Consider the following 16566-nt stretch of genomic DNA (forward strand, 5'->3'; position numbering starts at 1 on the left):
CTTTTACTAAGCTGCGGTAAGCACTAACGCATGTATCCCACTGCAAGTTTTGTATGTGCACGCGTTACCCGCGCACTAAAAAAAACAAAATTTAATTACTAGCACTGGGGGCTTGTTTGGGTGTGGAGAGTGGGCACCACTATGTTAATCGGTTAGTACGTGAACCCTTACCACCTACAAAATAGCGTGTGATCGCTGACCAACACCTAATAGGCATTATTGCAGAAATACCAAAATCAACCATTTACTGGCAATGATAAAAACGGCCTTAGCACGCAGGAAAGACCCACGTTGGGGCTAGCTCAGGCCAGTTTTTAGCACTGCTTAGTGAAAGGATCCCTAAGCCATCAATAGCGAAAGATTTGGGAACTACAGAAGGAAAGTCTGAAATTTTAGATACAGTCAGTTTAGATCAATTTGCCGTCAACCAAACTTTAACCGCTTGGAGACAGATATCTAGAAAATGTAATGCCTTATGTGAATCTTTAATTGGAAAAAAGAATCCTTATAGGTATCTGAATAGCAGTTTGAATATTACTTCAAATTTTGTCTCCGCCAGTGCTCTACTTCCATACTGCCCCAGTTCTGTCCAAATAGCACTGGGGCAGTGGCATTTTCCAGATAAGTGGCACTGAAAATCAACAGATAGTCCCAGTCGGCAGCACTTGTCTTGATAGCAGGTCCTGCTGTCAAGTATATTCAAATATGAGGTCCATTTTTTATAAATATAGAGGCATCAACAAAAGTAGCCATTGGGATTATTTAATACTCTGTTTTCTGTTTTAGGTTCTTTGTCCTCTGATGATCATTCTCCAAGGCCTACTCACTTTAACAGCTCAGGTAAATCGTATTCTCTCAGTTCACAATAAGATCTCAACTTCTGTTTTTCAAAGCTATTGCTTAAAAATGCTTGCCAAATAGACATGCTGACATAAGACAGTTCTTAAAAACCATTTCTTGGACTTAATGAGCTGTGAGGAAGCAGTAAATGAATTCCTCTCCTTGGTTCTAAATCTACTTTATCATAGTCACCCTTAATTATTCTATTTTTGCAAACAAATTTTGCACTGAGAAAAGGTTGGCAGTGAAAATCAGAAGATAATCGTTATTTTTATAATAAGATTGATTGTTTAGCTTTTTAGCAGCATGTGTGTGTATATATCTGGCATTCATACCAGTGGTTTTGTTAAAATGTTAGCATACAAGAAACATGGGGTAAATATTCCTGCTTATGGAAGACTGGTTTTCAAAAGGGCAAACGTGTAAGGGTGTTGCCTTTTTTTTGTTTGTTTTAATTATCTGGTAGGTAAAAGTCTTAAAATGATAAGGGAAGGAATTTGGATCTAGCTCATGCCTTTTCAGTAGCAGCTCACGGTAGAAATCAGCTGGCGGTAAACGTTGAGTCGCCCGTTATATTCCTGTAGGTGTCTCAGCATTTACTGCCAGCTGATTTCTACCGCGAACTAAAAACGCTATTGTGGCTTAATAGATGACCACCTAAGTTTGCACTTGAAACCGTGAAAGTTTAAGTGACTTGCCCAAGATCACAATGAGCAGTAGTGAGATTTGAATCCTGGTTTCTCTGCTTTTCAGCTGCTGCTGTAACCATTAGACAACTCCTCTTCTGGAGATTTGCTTGAGATTCATGCTAGAGGTAGTGTTGGAAGCTGCTGTAGGAGCCCTTATTCCTAATCACGTCTGTTTAGTACTAGAGCACTGCTCGGGCTACATTAATGTGTGATTGTTTACTTAGTATGTTTATATTTGTTTATTTAATAGGTATTAAATGCAACGTGGTAAGCGAGTCCAAATAAATAAGTAGATAGTAAGTAAAGCAGTTTACAAACCAAAGCTACAATTTCTAAATGGAAAGGAACTACAATTTACTGATAAGAAAGCCAGGAAAATAGCCACAACAACAACAAAAAGGAAAAAAAAGAACGTTTCTATACTGCTATTTGCAAGCATTGCAGCAGTTTCCAAATGTAAACAATATAGAATCAATAGCATCTGAGAGCAAGAAAAACAGTAGCAGAAAAGCTGCAAATTGGCCAGAGCGTTGTTTTTTTTTTTTGGTACATCAAAGGAGAAGCAATAATACAGCAAAGTGGGTGAGCCACAGCTTTGACTGACAAGGCTGAGAACGCAATCAGGCCCTTTAACTGGTGTATACCAGCTTTTATTTAAATTACAATTTTCTTTTCAAGGCCAGAGAGTTAGGCAAAGAGGTATCCAAACCAATGTATGGGAAAATAGTAAACCCATCCCTCCCAGCATGAAACGTCTCTTTGATACTATTACAAACAACTTCTTAGCTGCTCAGGATCTTGAATAAATAGCACACGATGACCAACATATATAGTTAATTCAAAATGTGATGAGCTCTGTTTTAGTGTGTTTTCTATTAGTGTATTAAAGCATTCCTTGCTGAATGAAAATAAAGTTAATTTAAGGAATGTTTCCTAACCAAGTACTGTTTGTGGCTAAACCCTGGAATTAAGAAGTAGATTGTTCTTATTGAACTGTTGGAGTGGTTGATTTTTATTTTCATCCTCGCATGTAACAGCGATACTCTGCTTCAGCAGTTCCCAGTTTTGGGCTGGAAGCCAGGCATGCATGACAGAAATTGCAAGTTGGTTTGAGCGATAAGGTGCCATTAGGAAACTTGGAAGTAGCAGAGCAGGTGTCTTGCAGTTTATAAATGTCAACAGGAAAAGATTATCTGGCCCACCCAGTCTGCTTTCCACGTGGAAATTAATTTGCCAAATATGTTTGAAACTGGTGTGAAATCAGGACCCAATAGTCTGAAAATTCCGAGCTCTTAAATTTATGCTCCTAAGTTAGCCTCCTAAACTTGTGACCTATTTTCAGCCAAATTTAGGAGATTGAAAATTCATCTTAATGTAGGAGCATAAAAGTTATATTCATAACTTTAAGATTTTAGTGAAATTTTGAGCAACATTTTATGCACCCAGCCCTAGTAAATTTTTGAAGAGGCCAATTTATGAGCATAACTCTTAAAGGTAGGGGCATAAATCCTTTGAATATCGGGCCCTTAGAGTAGCACGGTGGTTAATGCAGCGGACTTGGATCCTGGGGAACTGGGTTTTTATTCCCACTGCTGTAGCTCCTTGTGATTCTGGGCAAGTCACCCAACTTCCCATTGCCCCAGGTACAAATAAGTACCTGTATATACTATGCAAACCTCTTTGAATGTAGTTGCAAAAACTACAGAAAGGCAGTATAACAAGTCCCTTTCCCCTTCCCTTTCAAAACAACAAAAATTAAACCTGAAGATGCTTTTAAAACTGTACTGAAACTGGTCTTGGATGCTTTGGTGAAAAAGTTAATTGAGGTTTCTGACCATATTTGGATCTCCTGGTAATATCACCTGACATGTTAACATGCTCTAGCTTTTCAGTATTCCTAATGTGATGGGATATATAACCCATCCCAGAAGGAAGGGGGCACTGCAGAAAGAAAGGCCAGGAAATTTGACTGAGTAAAGGAGAGAGAAGATTTACTGGAGGACTACAACTCCCATGAAGCCAAAGGAGGGCGAACAGCCCAGAGGTATAGGGGAGGCACTTTGGTCCAGAATGTTGAAGGAGGTGGAAGTGAAGGAAGTGGGGACCTGCCTGAAGAGGAAGGATGCACCATGGAAACTGTGCATGACTGAGAGGTTGGAGTCGGAGGGAAACGCAGAAAGGTTTAGAGTTGGAAGCATATAGAGGTAGCCTTTTTTTTTTCTTCTTTAAAAGTTGCAGTGGATAGTGTTCACTGGGGTAGGGTTACTAGCCCAGTCCAAGGTGACTTCAGTCAATGAACTATGTTACTGTTGCAAAGTGTTTTGAACAAAATAATATAATTGATGGTGTTAGAGGTTGATGAAGTGAAGGACTTGAACCCAGAACTTCCAGTATTTGAATCATTGTGATTTAGAGGATTATTTGGGGGGGGGGGGGGGGGGGGATTATTGTGGAATTTTCCATTTTGAAAGACAATTTTTCTCACAAGAGAACTATATACAAAATTTTCTAAACCCAAGCACAATAGGTGAATTGAATTTCACCTATTTCGATGCGTCTATATACAGTAAGTGCTTGTGTCACTAAGCACAAGATAATACCTACAAGTTGAGGCAATTGAATCTTTGTGCTTTGTTTTAGAAAATATCCATTTACAAATTTGCATGTACAAGTGTATATATACCCTGTACGCCTTTAGCTTGACCTGAACTGAACAGAGGTGTCCCTGGGGGTTAGAGCTGGGGAGTATACCAAATGCATTACCCAGTTTTCATTTTGAAAGTTCACAGGTATCCACCCAGGCAAAAGTGCGCGTGTACTACCTAGGCATGCAATCTGGTACAAAATTACCCCTATAACAACTGGACCTGAATTTCTAAGTTCAGGAACAAAGCATAATTGAAATGTAACTCATGAAAACACATAAGCGATGCTAATAAATTTTAAGCTGACAGTGAAAAATGTGCACAGTGGTCATATATTCCTGCAAGCAAAATATTGTATTTTGTATTGCTTTTTTATATATATCAGATACCAAATTGTGTTTTGAATGGAGAAAAGATTGTTACTCTGCCTGCATGATCAATCTGAAAAGAATTTTCAAGCCTGCAGCTTCAGGCCATCATGCTGGGCACATCGGTTTTTCATTTGTGAGGTTTATGCAGTGCAGCCATGTTTGTCTTGTGATCTACATTACCACCCTAATACTGGAGAAAGACCCACGTAAGCAAGATGTGGTATGGTTTATTTCTGAATGTCGGAATAAGTGTGGTCATATGGATGCAACAGTCATTGTTGCAGGCAAGAATCTTTTTCTATTGTTGCTGAAGTGAAAGCTAAACAGAGATCTATTCCTTTAGGGGTAATTTTTATAAAACCATTTTTGCCCATATAATATCGCTCTAAAATTACCCTATATGTAAAAATGCATGCATTTGTGCCCTGATACTCAGAAGCAAACGCAGGCACTAGAGGCCATTAGAACTAAATTAGCACTCGTATTAGTGAACACAGAATGCTGAGACGCTGTAGGGCGGGAAACAACAGGCACACCAAAGATTAGCGCAGATAGCATGCTAGTGTAGTCAAACGCATGTTAATGAGCTCATTTCCTTTTCCCTCCCAATGCTCAGAGAACAGCGTACAAAACAAAGCTTATATTTAAAGGTGTAGAAAACAGACGCCAGTTTGTTCAGGTTTGCCTGACGCATGTGTACAGATCATCTTTTTGCCCTGTTCCACATCCCTAGAAGTAGTGTCATGCTTCTTAGTTGTACATTGCACTTTGGATTAAAACAGCTATTGAGTCAGCCAACATTCTTCGGGGCAAGTGAGCACCTTGAATTAAAACAGCTATTGAGTTGGCCAACGTTCATCTGAGCTAGATGAGTTGCTGCCTTTGATGGGGAAGTCCTAGACTTTTTACCTGAGATGGCTTTAATTCTTCCCATTGGTTTGGACTGGTCTAGCAGGATGATATTGAAGGTTTTAACTGTTAATTTCCTTTCCTTGACTCCTGTTAGAGCAGTCCAGGACCTGTCCCAGAAGATGGAAGAATATGACAGTGTTGGGGGGCCTTAGTTTCCAACAGTCAGTTTTATATTTTATTCTATGTTGGAAGTATACTGACAATGGGGTGGGGTTGGGTTGGATTTTTTTTTTGGTGTTTGTTTGTGTACTTTTCTCCTTAATTTTCTTCCTGTTCTTTCATCTGCTTTGGCATTGGCATCTCGGAAGGTTCCTGGTTTCCCCTCTCCTTATTGTGGTGGTGATATCGGAATCTTCAAGTTCTCTGCCGCCATCTGCTGGTAAGAGGACATAACACATAGGTCTGAAGTGCTCTAGTAGGATTCAAGGAAAGAAAAATGAGCAAGAATAGATTTCACCATGGTGTTTTCTCTGCTCCTCCCCACACACATATACTTGGTTGTTTTACTTTTGTTATGCGGTCAACAAAATTATAAGTTTTATGTTAAACTGTACCTGCTGTACACTGCCTTGAGTGAATCTCTTTATAAAGGCAGTTAATAAATCCCAATAAATAAAATAAAGTGCAAAGTATATCTTGAGTCAGCCTCAGAATTTACAGATTTTGAGCAGTGTATTTGAGCATCAGTTGCTTTCATTTTACTGATAATGCTATTGCTTGAGATAATAATTTTGTTAAAACGAGCTCACTACCTTTAGCCCACCCCTTTTTGTTTTGATTTTTATTTATTTTGGTTAAACGATAATAGGTTTGCAGTTTTTTTTTTTTGAAAGTGCCTCCTGCGTCATTGTTCCCAGAGTTATAAGTAGATATGTATCAGAATCCTATAGAAGCATTGACCAGGGCTGTGGAGTTAGCACACCAAACCTTCAACTCCAACTTTGATTTAATTACAGAAACCTAGGATATTTCTTTATGTTCAAAATTAGGAGTAATAGATCAGAAAATATATTTATTTGAAGAACCTGAACAAAAAAATGCTGTCAAATGAAAATATGCAGTACACTGTTGTAAGTTGTTTTTCTACGAGGACAAGCAGGCTGCTTGTTCTCACGATTGGGTCGTTGTCCGCGACGGCCCAGGAGACCGTCAAAAAGTTCATAGCTAATGAAAGAACTCTCAAACGCTCCGTCGCGTGGGCCGAACACACTGCACATGCGCAAACAGCTTCCCGCAACGTGAGCGTGCCCTCATCAGTTTCTTTTTGACTGCGTCTGGAGTGACACGTTTTTCTGAACGGCACTCAGTTTTCGGCTCAGGAGACTAGTTTTAGTGTTTTACCGCTCCCCCTTTTTTTCTTTTTCCTTCTTGTATGTAGTTCTTCTTAAAAAAAAAAAAAAAAGTTTATTTCCCTTATTTTATTAGTTTTCTTCACATGTTTAAGTTTCCTTTCTTTTCGTCGCGGCCACCTTTTAGGCTGCTGGGCCGGGTCTTTTTTCCTTTTTTGTGCCTTTTTATTGGCAAGATCGAGTCCTTTAATTTCGCAGCTGCTGTTTTTCCGTCCATGTCATTGAGGACTCCCAGCGGCTTCAAGCATTGTACTCGCTGCCACTGGACCATCTCGGGTACCGACCCCCACGCGTGGTGTCTCCAGTGCCTTGGGCCCGAACATTTGCCAGCTGCTTGTAAGCTGTACTCTGTAATGAAATAGCGGACCCAAGTGTCTCGGGAGGCTTAGTGTGAAAGACGTTTTGCTGATCGGTCCGGTCCTTCGACATTGGCGTTCAAATGGAGGAGGTTTGCCATCTGGTATGACAGCAAGGCCCTAGATCCTTTTTCTTGTCCTATATGGACCCTGCTTGAATACCTTGTACACTTATCAGAGTCTGGTCTCAAGGCCAACTCCCTAAGAGTTCACCTTAGTGCAATTAGTGCTTCTCATCAACGTGTAGAGGGTAAGCCTATCTCTGGACAGCCTTTAGTAGTTCGCTTTTTGAGAGGTTTGCTTTTGTCAAAGCCCCCAGTCAAACCTCCACCAGTGTCATGGGGTCTCAGCGTTGTTCTTACCCAGCTGATGAAAGCTTCTTTTGAGCCTCTGAATTCCTGCGATCTGAAGTACTTGATCTGGAAGATAGAGCAGCTTTTAAACTAGAAATGGGGGGAAGGCCGACAGTCGCTCAAAAGAGCATGGTTCGGGATAAGGTATCTTTCAAAGATATCACCATAACAGGGAAGATAGAGTATCCTGATAGTGAGGTTGCAAAAGAGATTGTAGTAGATCGGGTATCTTTAAATAACAATAAAAATCAGACAAAAGATTGCCAATTAATACTGTCAAGTACTAAGCATGATGTACTTAGGAACAACAAACATAGTTTGAAATGTCTATATGCGAATGCCAGGAGCCTAAGAAATAAGATGGGGGAGTTGGAATATATTGCACTAAATGAAAAATTAGATATAATAGGCATCTCTGAGACCTGGTGGAAGGAGGATAACCAGTGGGACACTGTCATACCGGGGTACAAATTATATCGTAGTGATAGGGTGAATCGGATTGGTGGAGGGGTAGCATTGTATATTAACGAGAGCCTTGAATCAAATAGATTGAAAATTCTGCAGGAAACAAAACACTCCTTGGAATCACTGTGGATTGAAATTCCATGTGCAAAGGGGAAAAGGATAGTGATAGGAGTGTACTACCGTCCGCCTGGCCAGGACGAACAGACGGATGCGGAAATGTTAAAGGAAATCAGGGACGCAAACAAACTGGGCAACACAATAATAATGGGGGATTTCAATTACCCGCATATAGACTGGGTTAATGTAACATCTGTACACGCAAGGGACATAAGATTTCTTGATGAAATCAAGGACAGCTTCATGGAACAGCTAGTTCAGGAGCCGACAAGAGAAGGAAAAATACTAGACTTAGTCCTTAGTGGTGCTCATGATCTAGTGCAGGGGGTAACGATACGAGGGCCGCTTGATAACAGTGATCATAATATGATCGGTTTTGATATTGGCATTGAAAGAAGTGAAACTAGGAAATCAAGTACGCTAGCGTTTAACTATAGAAAAGGTGATTACGACAAAATGAGAAAAATGGTGAAAAAAAGACTGAAAGGAGCAGCTCGCAGAGTAAAAAACTTGCATCAGGCGTGGATGCTGTTTAAAAACACCATCCTGGAGGTTCAGGGCAAATATATTCCACGTATTAGAAAAAAGGGAAAAAAGACTAAACGTCAGCCGGCGTGGCTAAACAGTAAGATAAAGGAAATCATTAGAGCCAAAAAACAATCCTTCAGAAAGTGGAGAAGAGAACCAACTGAAAGTAACAGGATAGATCATAAGGAATGCCAAGCCAAATGCAAAGCGGAGATAAGGAGGGCAAAAAAGGACTTTGAGAAGAAATTAGCGTTGGAAGCAAAAATACATAGTAAAAATTTTTTAGATACATTAAAAGCAGGAAACCGGCCAAAGAGTCGGTTGGGCCGCTGGACGAAAATGGTGTTAAAGGGGCGATCAAGGAGGACAAAGCCGTAGCGGAGAAATTAAATGAATTCTTTGCTTCGGTCTTCACCGAGGAGGATTTGGGGGGGACACCGGTGCCGGAAAGAATATTTGAAGCGGGGGAGTCGGAGAAACTAAACAAATTCTCTGTAACCTTGGAGGATGTAATGGGTCAGTTCAGCAAGCTGAAGAGTAGTAAATCACCGGGACCTGATGGTATTCATCCCAGAGTATTAATAGAACTAAAAAATGAACTTGCGGAGCTACTGTTAGAAATATGCAATCTGTCCCTAAAATCGAGTGTAGTACCGGAAGACTGGAGGGTAGCCAATGTTACTCCGATTTTTAAGAAGGGTTCCAGAGGAGATCCGGGAAATTATAGACCGGTGAGTCTGACGTCGGTGCCGGGCAAGATGGTGGAGGCTATTATTAAGAATAAAATTGCAGAGCATATACAAAAACATGGACTGATGAGACAAAGTCAGCACGGATTTAGTGAAGGGAAGTCTTGCCTCACCAATCTAATGCATTTTTTTGAGGGGGTAAGCAAACATGTGGACAATGGGGAGCCGGTTGATATTGTATATCTGGATTTTCAGAAGGCGTTTGACAAAGTGCCGCACGAAAGACTCCTGAAGAAATTGCAGAGTCATGGAATCGGAGGTAGGGTATTATTATGGATTAAGAACTGGTTGAAAGATAGGAAGCAGAGAGTAGGATTGCGTGGCCAGTATTCTCAGTGGAGGAGGGTAGTTAGTGGGGTCCCGCAGGGGTCTGTGCTGGGTCCGTTGCTTTTTAATGTATTTATAAATGACGTAGAGATGGGAATAACTAGTGAGGTAATTAAATTCGCCGATGACACAAAATTATTCAGGGTCGTCAAGTCGCAGGAGGAATGTGAACGATTACAGGAGGACCTTGCGAGACTGGGAGAATGGGCGTGCAAGTGGCAGATGAAGTTCAATGTTGACAAGTGCAAAGTGATGCATGTGGGTAAGAGGAACCCGAATTATAGCTACGTCTTGCAAGGTTCCGCGTTAGGAGTTACGGATCAAGAAAGGGATCTGGGTGTCGTCGTCGATGATACGCTGAAACCTTCTGCTCAGTGTGCTGCTGCGGCTAGGAAAGCGAATAGAATGTTGGGTGTTATTAGGAAGGGTATGGAGTCCAGGTGTGCGGATGTTATAATGCCGTTGTATCGCTCCATGGTGCGACCGCACCTGGAGTATTGTGTTCAGTACTGGTCTCCGTATCTCAAAAAAGATATAGTAGAATTGGAAAAGGTACAGCGAAGGGCGACGAAAATGATAGTGGGGATGGGACGACTTTCCTACGAAGAGAGGCTGAGAAGGCTAGGGCTTTTCAGCTTGGAGAAGAGACGGCTGAGGGGAGATATGATAGAAGTGTATAAAATAATGAGTGGAATGGATCGGGTGGATGTGAAGCGACTGTTCACGCTATCCAAAAATACTAGGACTAGAGGGCATGAGTTGAAGCTACAGTGTGGTAGATTTAAAACGAATCGGAGAAAATTTTTCTTCACCCAACGTGTAATTAGACTCTGGAATTCGTTGCCGGAGAACGTGGTACGGGCGGTTAGCTTGACGGAGTTTAAAAAGGGGTTAGATAGATTCCTAAAGGACAAGTCCATAGACCGCTATTAAATGGACTTGGAAAAATTCCGCATTTTTAGGTATAACTTGTCTGGAATGTTTTTACGTTTGGGGAGCTTGCCAGGTGCCCTTGACCTGGATTGGCCACTGTCGGTGACAGGATGCTGGGCTAGATGGACCTTTGGTCTTTCCCAGTATGGCACTACTTATGTACTTATGTCATTTTCTTGGTAGCTGTTACCTCAACTCGTAGAGTCAGTGAGCGCCAAGCCCTGGTAGTGCATGCACCTTATATCAAGTTTCATCATAACAAAGTGGTCCTCTGCACTCACCCTAAGTTCTTGCCGAAGGTGGTGTCGGAGTTCCATCTGAACCAGTCAGTTGTCTTACGAACATTTTTCCCCGTCCACACACCCGCCCTGGCTGCGTCAGTGGCTCACTTAAAGTCAGCTTCTATTGAAGAGATTTGCAAGGCTGCAACGTGGTCATCAGTCCACACATTCACATCTCACTACTGCCTTCAGCAGGATACCCGACGCGACAGTCGGCTTGGGCAGTCGGTGCTGCAGAGTCTGTTCGGGGTTTAGAATCCAACTCCACCCTCCTAGGCCCATTTCTGTTCTGTTCCAGGCTGCACTCTCACTTAGTTGTGTTTGTTTTTAGGTCAGTCTATGTTATGTCCTCGCCGTTGCAAGGCCCAGTTGACCAATGTTCATTGTTTTGAGTGAGCCTGGGGGCTAGGGATACCCCAATCGTGAGAACAAGCAGCCTGCTTGTCCTCGGAGAATGTGTAGATACATACCTGTAGCAGGTATTCTCCGAGGACAGCAGGCTGATTGTTCTCACAAACCCACCCTCCTCCCCTTTGGAGTTGTCTCTAGCTTCTGTTTTGTTTTCTATTAAACTGATGAGGACACGCTCTCGTCGTGGGCGGGAAGCTGTTCGCGCATGTGCGGTGTGTTCGGCCCAAGCGACGGAGCGTTTTTGAGAGTTCTTTCATTAACTATGAAAGTTTTTGCCAGTCTCCTGGGCCGTCGGGGATGACAACCCAGTCGTGAGAACAATCATACCGCTGTCCTCGGAGAATACCTGCTACAGGTATGTATCTACACTTTATTTTGAAGCTGGAGTCAAGTCAGTACATTTCTACCGACTCAAACCCCACCCAGAATTGCTTCAGACTCCCACAACTCTGACTCAACAACGCATTGATTGCATGAAAAATATGAATATGATATTCACCACTAGAACAGCAAACACAGAGATTTTAAAAACAGAGGTATAACCATAATAAAAGATACACACACTGTATTTCAGAACGGTATAAAATATAAGAAATGAACTAAATTCAGGCAAAAGAAAAAAAAACATTTACAAATACACTTAATAAAGCAAACACATTCTTTCCATGTTAATAAATTTTTATGATTTTCCCATTGCTTCTTGATCTCCCTGTACCATGAAAACCTGTACTAGGAAGAGACTGAATAACCTATGAGGTAATGATATCCAGAGGTTCTTTTTTAACATGCTGCCAAATATATGTCTAAGTAAAAGGGTTCTGTTTGTTTTGGTTTCAGGCATACTTCTGGTTATTATGTGCTTGAAAGGCGGGGTTTCTCTGGAATGTAGGTCTCAAAGATGTGAAAGACTTCTCACTGCATCAAGCAGAAGATTCACTGGAGCTTCCTACGATTTTGCTTTCTCACACTGCAAAAAAAAAAAAAAAAAGCCCTTGAACACTCAACTGGCAGTTAAAACAAAGCAAATCATTAGGAATGCAATATAAATCAGAATAAATGGTAGCCTTAAGGAGACACTCATGTTCTCAAATTTTAAAAACTCTTTCTACATAGATAAGGCTAGAATTATGCATGTAAATAAATCTTGATGCTTCTGTTCTGAGCTTTTGTAAGAACCTCAAGCAGGAGGCTCACCAGCCTGTACAGTCAGGTCCAATGTAAAGTGCACTGGGGCTTCCCTCCTCAGTCTTGGGTCCTCTCTTTCCTGTACCCACAATTCTTAGCTTCATCCTTCCTCCACTTCAGGCATCCTTCCTCCACTCCACCCACTCCGCTATCCCAGGCCCTCTTCCTTCTCCTCCTCGCCCTTCTGATCCCGGATTGTTTTCCTCCTCAACCACTTATAAGTGGGTTATAGATAGAAATAAAAATAATCCTCCCAGTATTCAGCCTGTAGTGATCAATGTTTTTTAAATGCTGGCTGCCATAAGTTTTCTATATGTTGATATTCAGCACTGGGCTGTACCCAGATACTGGCACTTTATATCTGGGTAAGAGTGGCCACTGGCATTTATCTGGGTGCCCAGTACCTGGATAGATACCCTGATAAAATTAGGCCAGCCATTTTGCTGCCATAACTTTATCTGGATAATTACTTGGTTAGCTGACTCAATATCGCTGCTTACTGGGTAACTCCCAGCTCTGCCTTAACTCCGCCCTGGGATTGCCCCGGCACTATTTGAACATCATTGGAACAGTCGGTGGTAATTTTCAGTGGCATTATCCAGATATCCAGTGGCCCACTCATTCTCTCCTTATATGCCTTGCCCTCTCCGTCCCGTGTGAGCACGGCTGCTTCCTACACCATCCACCTTTCTCGCTCACTATCCCCTACTCATCTGCTAGGGTCCCCCACTCTTTAATTGATCACCGCTTAGTACTGTCAAGCCCTAAATTTGCCCATTTAGAAATGACTAGACCCCCTGTGTCTGGAATAATCTCCCTTCATAGTGATTTGTCTCTCAAGAGCTTCAAAGCAAATCTGAAAGCCTGGCTATTCAGGCAAGCCTTTGGAGAGTAGGGATGGCCAGGGGTTTCGGCCAGAGTTTAGGGTCAATATATGTATTTTTCTAGTGTTCTGTATGTTTCTGCTTTTCCTTGAGTGATCGTATCTCTTTCCTGTTAGAAAAAGAAAATGAACTCCATTTAATATCATATTTATTGCTTTGTACACTACTCTTCTCTGCCTTGGCAGCTAGAGCAGTTTAGCAAGTACCAATAAACTAAACTCATCTGAGATTGTTGCCCAGATGACTTCAGCATCTCCTGCAGGCTATAGGCTTGCTTGCTTGCTTATTTATTTATCTATTTATTTATTTATTTGCTACATTTGTATCCCACATTTTCCCACCCATTTGCAGGCTCAATGTGGCTTACAATATGTTACGACACTCACATTAATAGAATAAGAATTTCAGAATATAGATACAGATAAGGTGCATAAGAATATCATGGCAATCATATTAATGGAATAATAATTTCAGAATTGTTACAAATAAAAATGCATAAGAATATCATGTAGGATTGGAAGTGGATAAATAGATAAAACATAACATAATAGATACACATCTTGCATCGGCAGGGCACACAGTGGAGTACCTGTCATCTTTTCCTCTCAGGAATTTACAGGCATCTCTTCTACAATCTGATGAACCTCACTGGCCTCCATCATTTGAACATGGGTCTCCTACACCATTGCAAGTTTTTTCGAGTTGTATGATTAGAAGACCTATATATATCTTCTATCTTTTGCATCATTACTACAAAGGTCATTTTAAGACCCATTGGTTACGTTACAAAGTTGACCTGGCACAATATTTGAAATTTATAATCTGCATAATATCTCAAGACTCCTGAAGCAGGCCTCAGGCTGAAACACGGCACTGTGTTGAGTCTTTGCTCAATAAACATTTTTAGGCATCAAGTTCTCCTCCTTTCTGGAGTCCATGGTCCATTTCCCATCTTTATTCTTTGCTTTTACTATACCCCGTGGGATTACAGAGTTCTCCACCTGGGTGGAATTCTACTGAAGCAAGTAGCAATATGGCATAAACGACAAGGCTGGCCTGCTATTTTATTGTTGTACTAATTCACACTGTGGACCAGTATGCATTTATTCTAGTGCCAAAAGACTGATGCCTGAAATCCCACAGAACGTCACTTGAGTACACAAGTGAAATGTCCCCAACAGCTGAATATAAATAAGCAAGCCTGCTAGTGTGGATCTCAAAGCAGTAAAGATAATAAATGCTGCTTTAAGGACTTTAAGTTGTCAAATGTTGGTTGTGTCTTCCTTTTTTACAACAAAGATCTTCTAGTTACTAACTGCTGAATGACCCTTAAATATTGCTCAAACTGACAGTGTAGTTGCATATCTCAACCTAGGCCTCCTAACGTAACTGATCTCATTATTGTACTGTACACAGCTTAGATAAGTAACTTTTTATAGACAGCATATCAAATAAAGATGAATCGTGAACCTGGGCCTCAAAGCTCACCCACAGCTAGGCTAGTTTTCAAGTGCACCAAATACTTGCATGCAGCTCCACCATTTTTGTGTGCAGATTTACCTCGTGTGAAACACCAACATAGAAACCAGAGCTTCAGACTTGGAAACCTGAACTCGGTTTTCCCATCCAACCCTTACTGTGTGACCTTATGTGAATCAGTTAACCATTTGGTCTGCTTCATTTCAAGCACAACACAAAGAGGTCTTAAAGATCTAGGTTTCCTATTACATTATTAGAAGTGTTTAACTCCTTGTGCATTGCTTCATTTGGCTATTCATTGGTATTATGCAGTATCGGAAGTGTTCAGCTCTTTGTGCATTGCTCCCTTAGGGTATGCTAGATATTCAAGTGACCAGTACCAACCAAACAACATGCAACAGGACTACTCTAGATACACAGGAGGGCTGAATGAAGAGGAACAGTATGAAAGGGCTGTAAGAAACAGTCTTAATGACATAGGTAAGAATTTTACAGCCTTGCTTAGTTGGTCTTAAAACTTACATAGAAATATTATTCAAAATTAAGTAAAGCTAGTTAAAAAAAAAAAAAAAAAAAAAAAAAATTCTACAGGCAAATCAAGAGTAGTAAGCTGATATATTGCCAGTCCTGAAACAGTGAAGTGCCAAGCTAGAGATTTGACAGTCCAAGCCCTTTTGTGTTAAGTCTTTGTTGTATATAATTACCGGCAGTAGCTTTTAAGTAAAGAAAAAGAACATTCTTGAACTAGGCTGTAGTATGTATAACAAGACTGAAAAAATCAAATTAGCTTGTAACATAACCAGGCTTATTTTCAAAAGAGAAGGGCGCTCATCTTTCAACACAAATCGGGAGATGGGCGTCCTTCTCCCAGGATCACCCAAATCGGCATAATTGAAAGCCGATTTTGGGCGCCCTCAACTGCTTTCCGTCGCGGGGATGACCAAAGTTCACTGGGGCGTGTCAGAAGCATAGCGAAGGCGGGACTGGGACGTGCTTAACACATGGGCGTCCTCGGATGATAATGGAAAAAAGAAGGGCGTCCCTGACGAGCACTTGGCCGACATTACTTGGTCCATTTTTTCTTGCAACCAAGCCTCAAAAAGGTGCCCAAACTGACCAGATGACCACCGGTGGGAATCGTGGATGACCTCCCCTTACTCCCCCAGTGGTCATTAACCCCCTCCCACCCAGAAAAAAAAACTTTAAAAATATTTTTTACCAGCCTCTATGCCAGCCTCAAATGTCATACTCAGGTGCATCACAGCAGTATGCAGGTCCCTGGAGCAGTTTTAGTGGGTACAGTGCACTTCAGGCAGGCGGACCCAGGCCCATCCCCCCCTACCTGTTACACTTGTGGTGGTAAATGTGAGCCCTTCAAACCTCACCAGAAACCCACTGTACCCACATGTAGGTGCCCCCTTCACCCCTTAGGGCTATGGTAGTGTTGTACAGTTGTGGGGAATGGGATTTGGGGGGCTCAGCACCCAAGGTAAGGGAGCTATGCACCTGGGAGCAATTTATGAAGTCCACCTCAGTGCCCCCTAGGGTGCCCGGTTGGTGTCCTGGCATGTGAGGGGGACCAGTGCACTACGAATGCTGGCTCCTCCCATGACCCAAAGGGCTTGGATTTGGTCATTTCTGAGATGGGTGTCCTCGGTTTCCATTATTGCCGAAAACCGGGACAACCATCTC

General features: G+C 41.7%; 1 protein-coding gene across 2 annotated transcripts in view; it reads left to right on the top strand.

The window, feature by feature from the left end:
* The window catches only part of RHBDD1 (rhomboid domain containing 1), a 109441-nt gene that overhangs the window by 68518 nt on the left and 24357 nt on the right, over positions 1-16566 (top strand). Inside the window, exons 5-6 of one of the 2 annotated variants that reach the window (XM_030216818.1) lie at positions 787-840; positions 15226-15354. In XM_030216818.1, the coding sequence (XP_030072678.1) occupies positions 787-840; positions 15226-15354 (183 nt within the window). The remainder of the gene's footprint in view (positions 1-786; positions 841-15225; positions 15355-16566) is intronic. The other variant, XM_030216819.1, reaches the window with a different exon arrangement.

Source organism: Microcaecilia unicolor, chromosome 10, assembly GCF_901765095.1.
Source record: "Microcaecilia unicolor chromosome 10, aMicUni1.1, whole genome shotgun sequence".
NCBI lineage: Eukaryota > Metazoa > Chordata > Amphibia > Gymnophiona > Siphonopidae > Microcaecilia > Microcaecilia unicolor.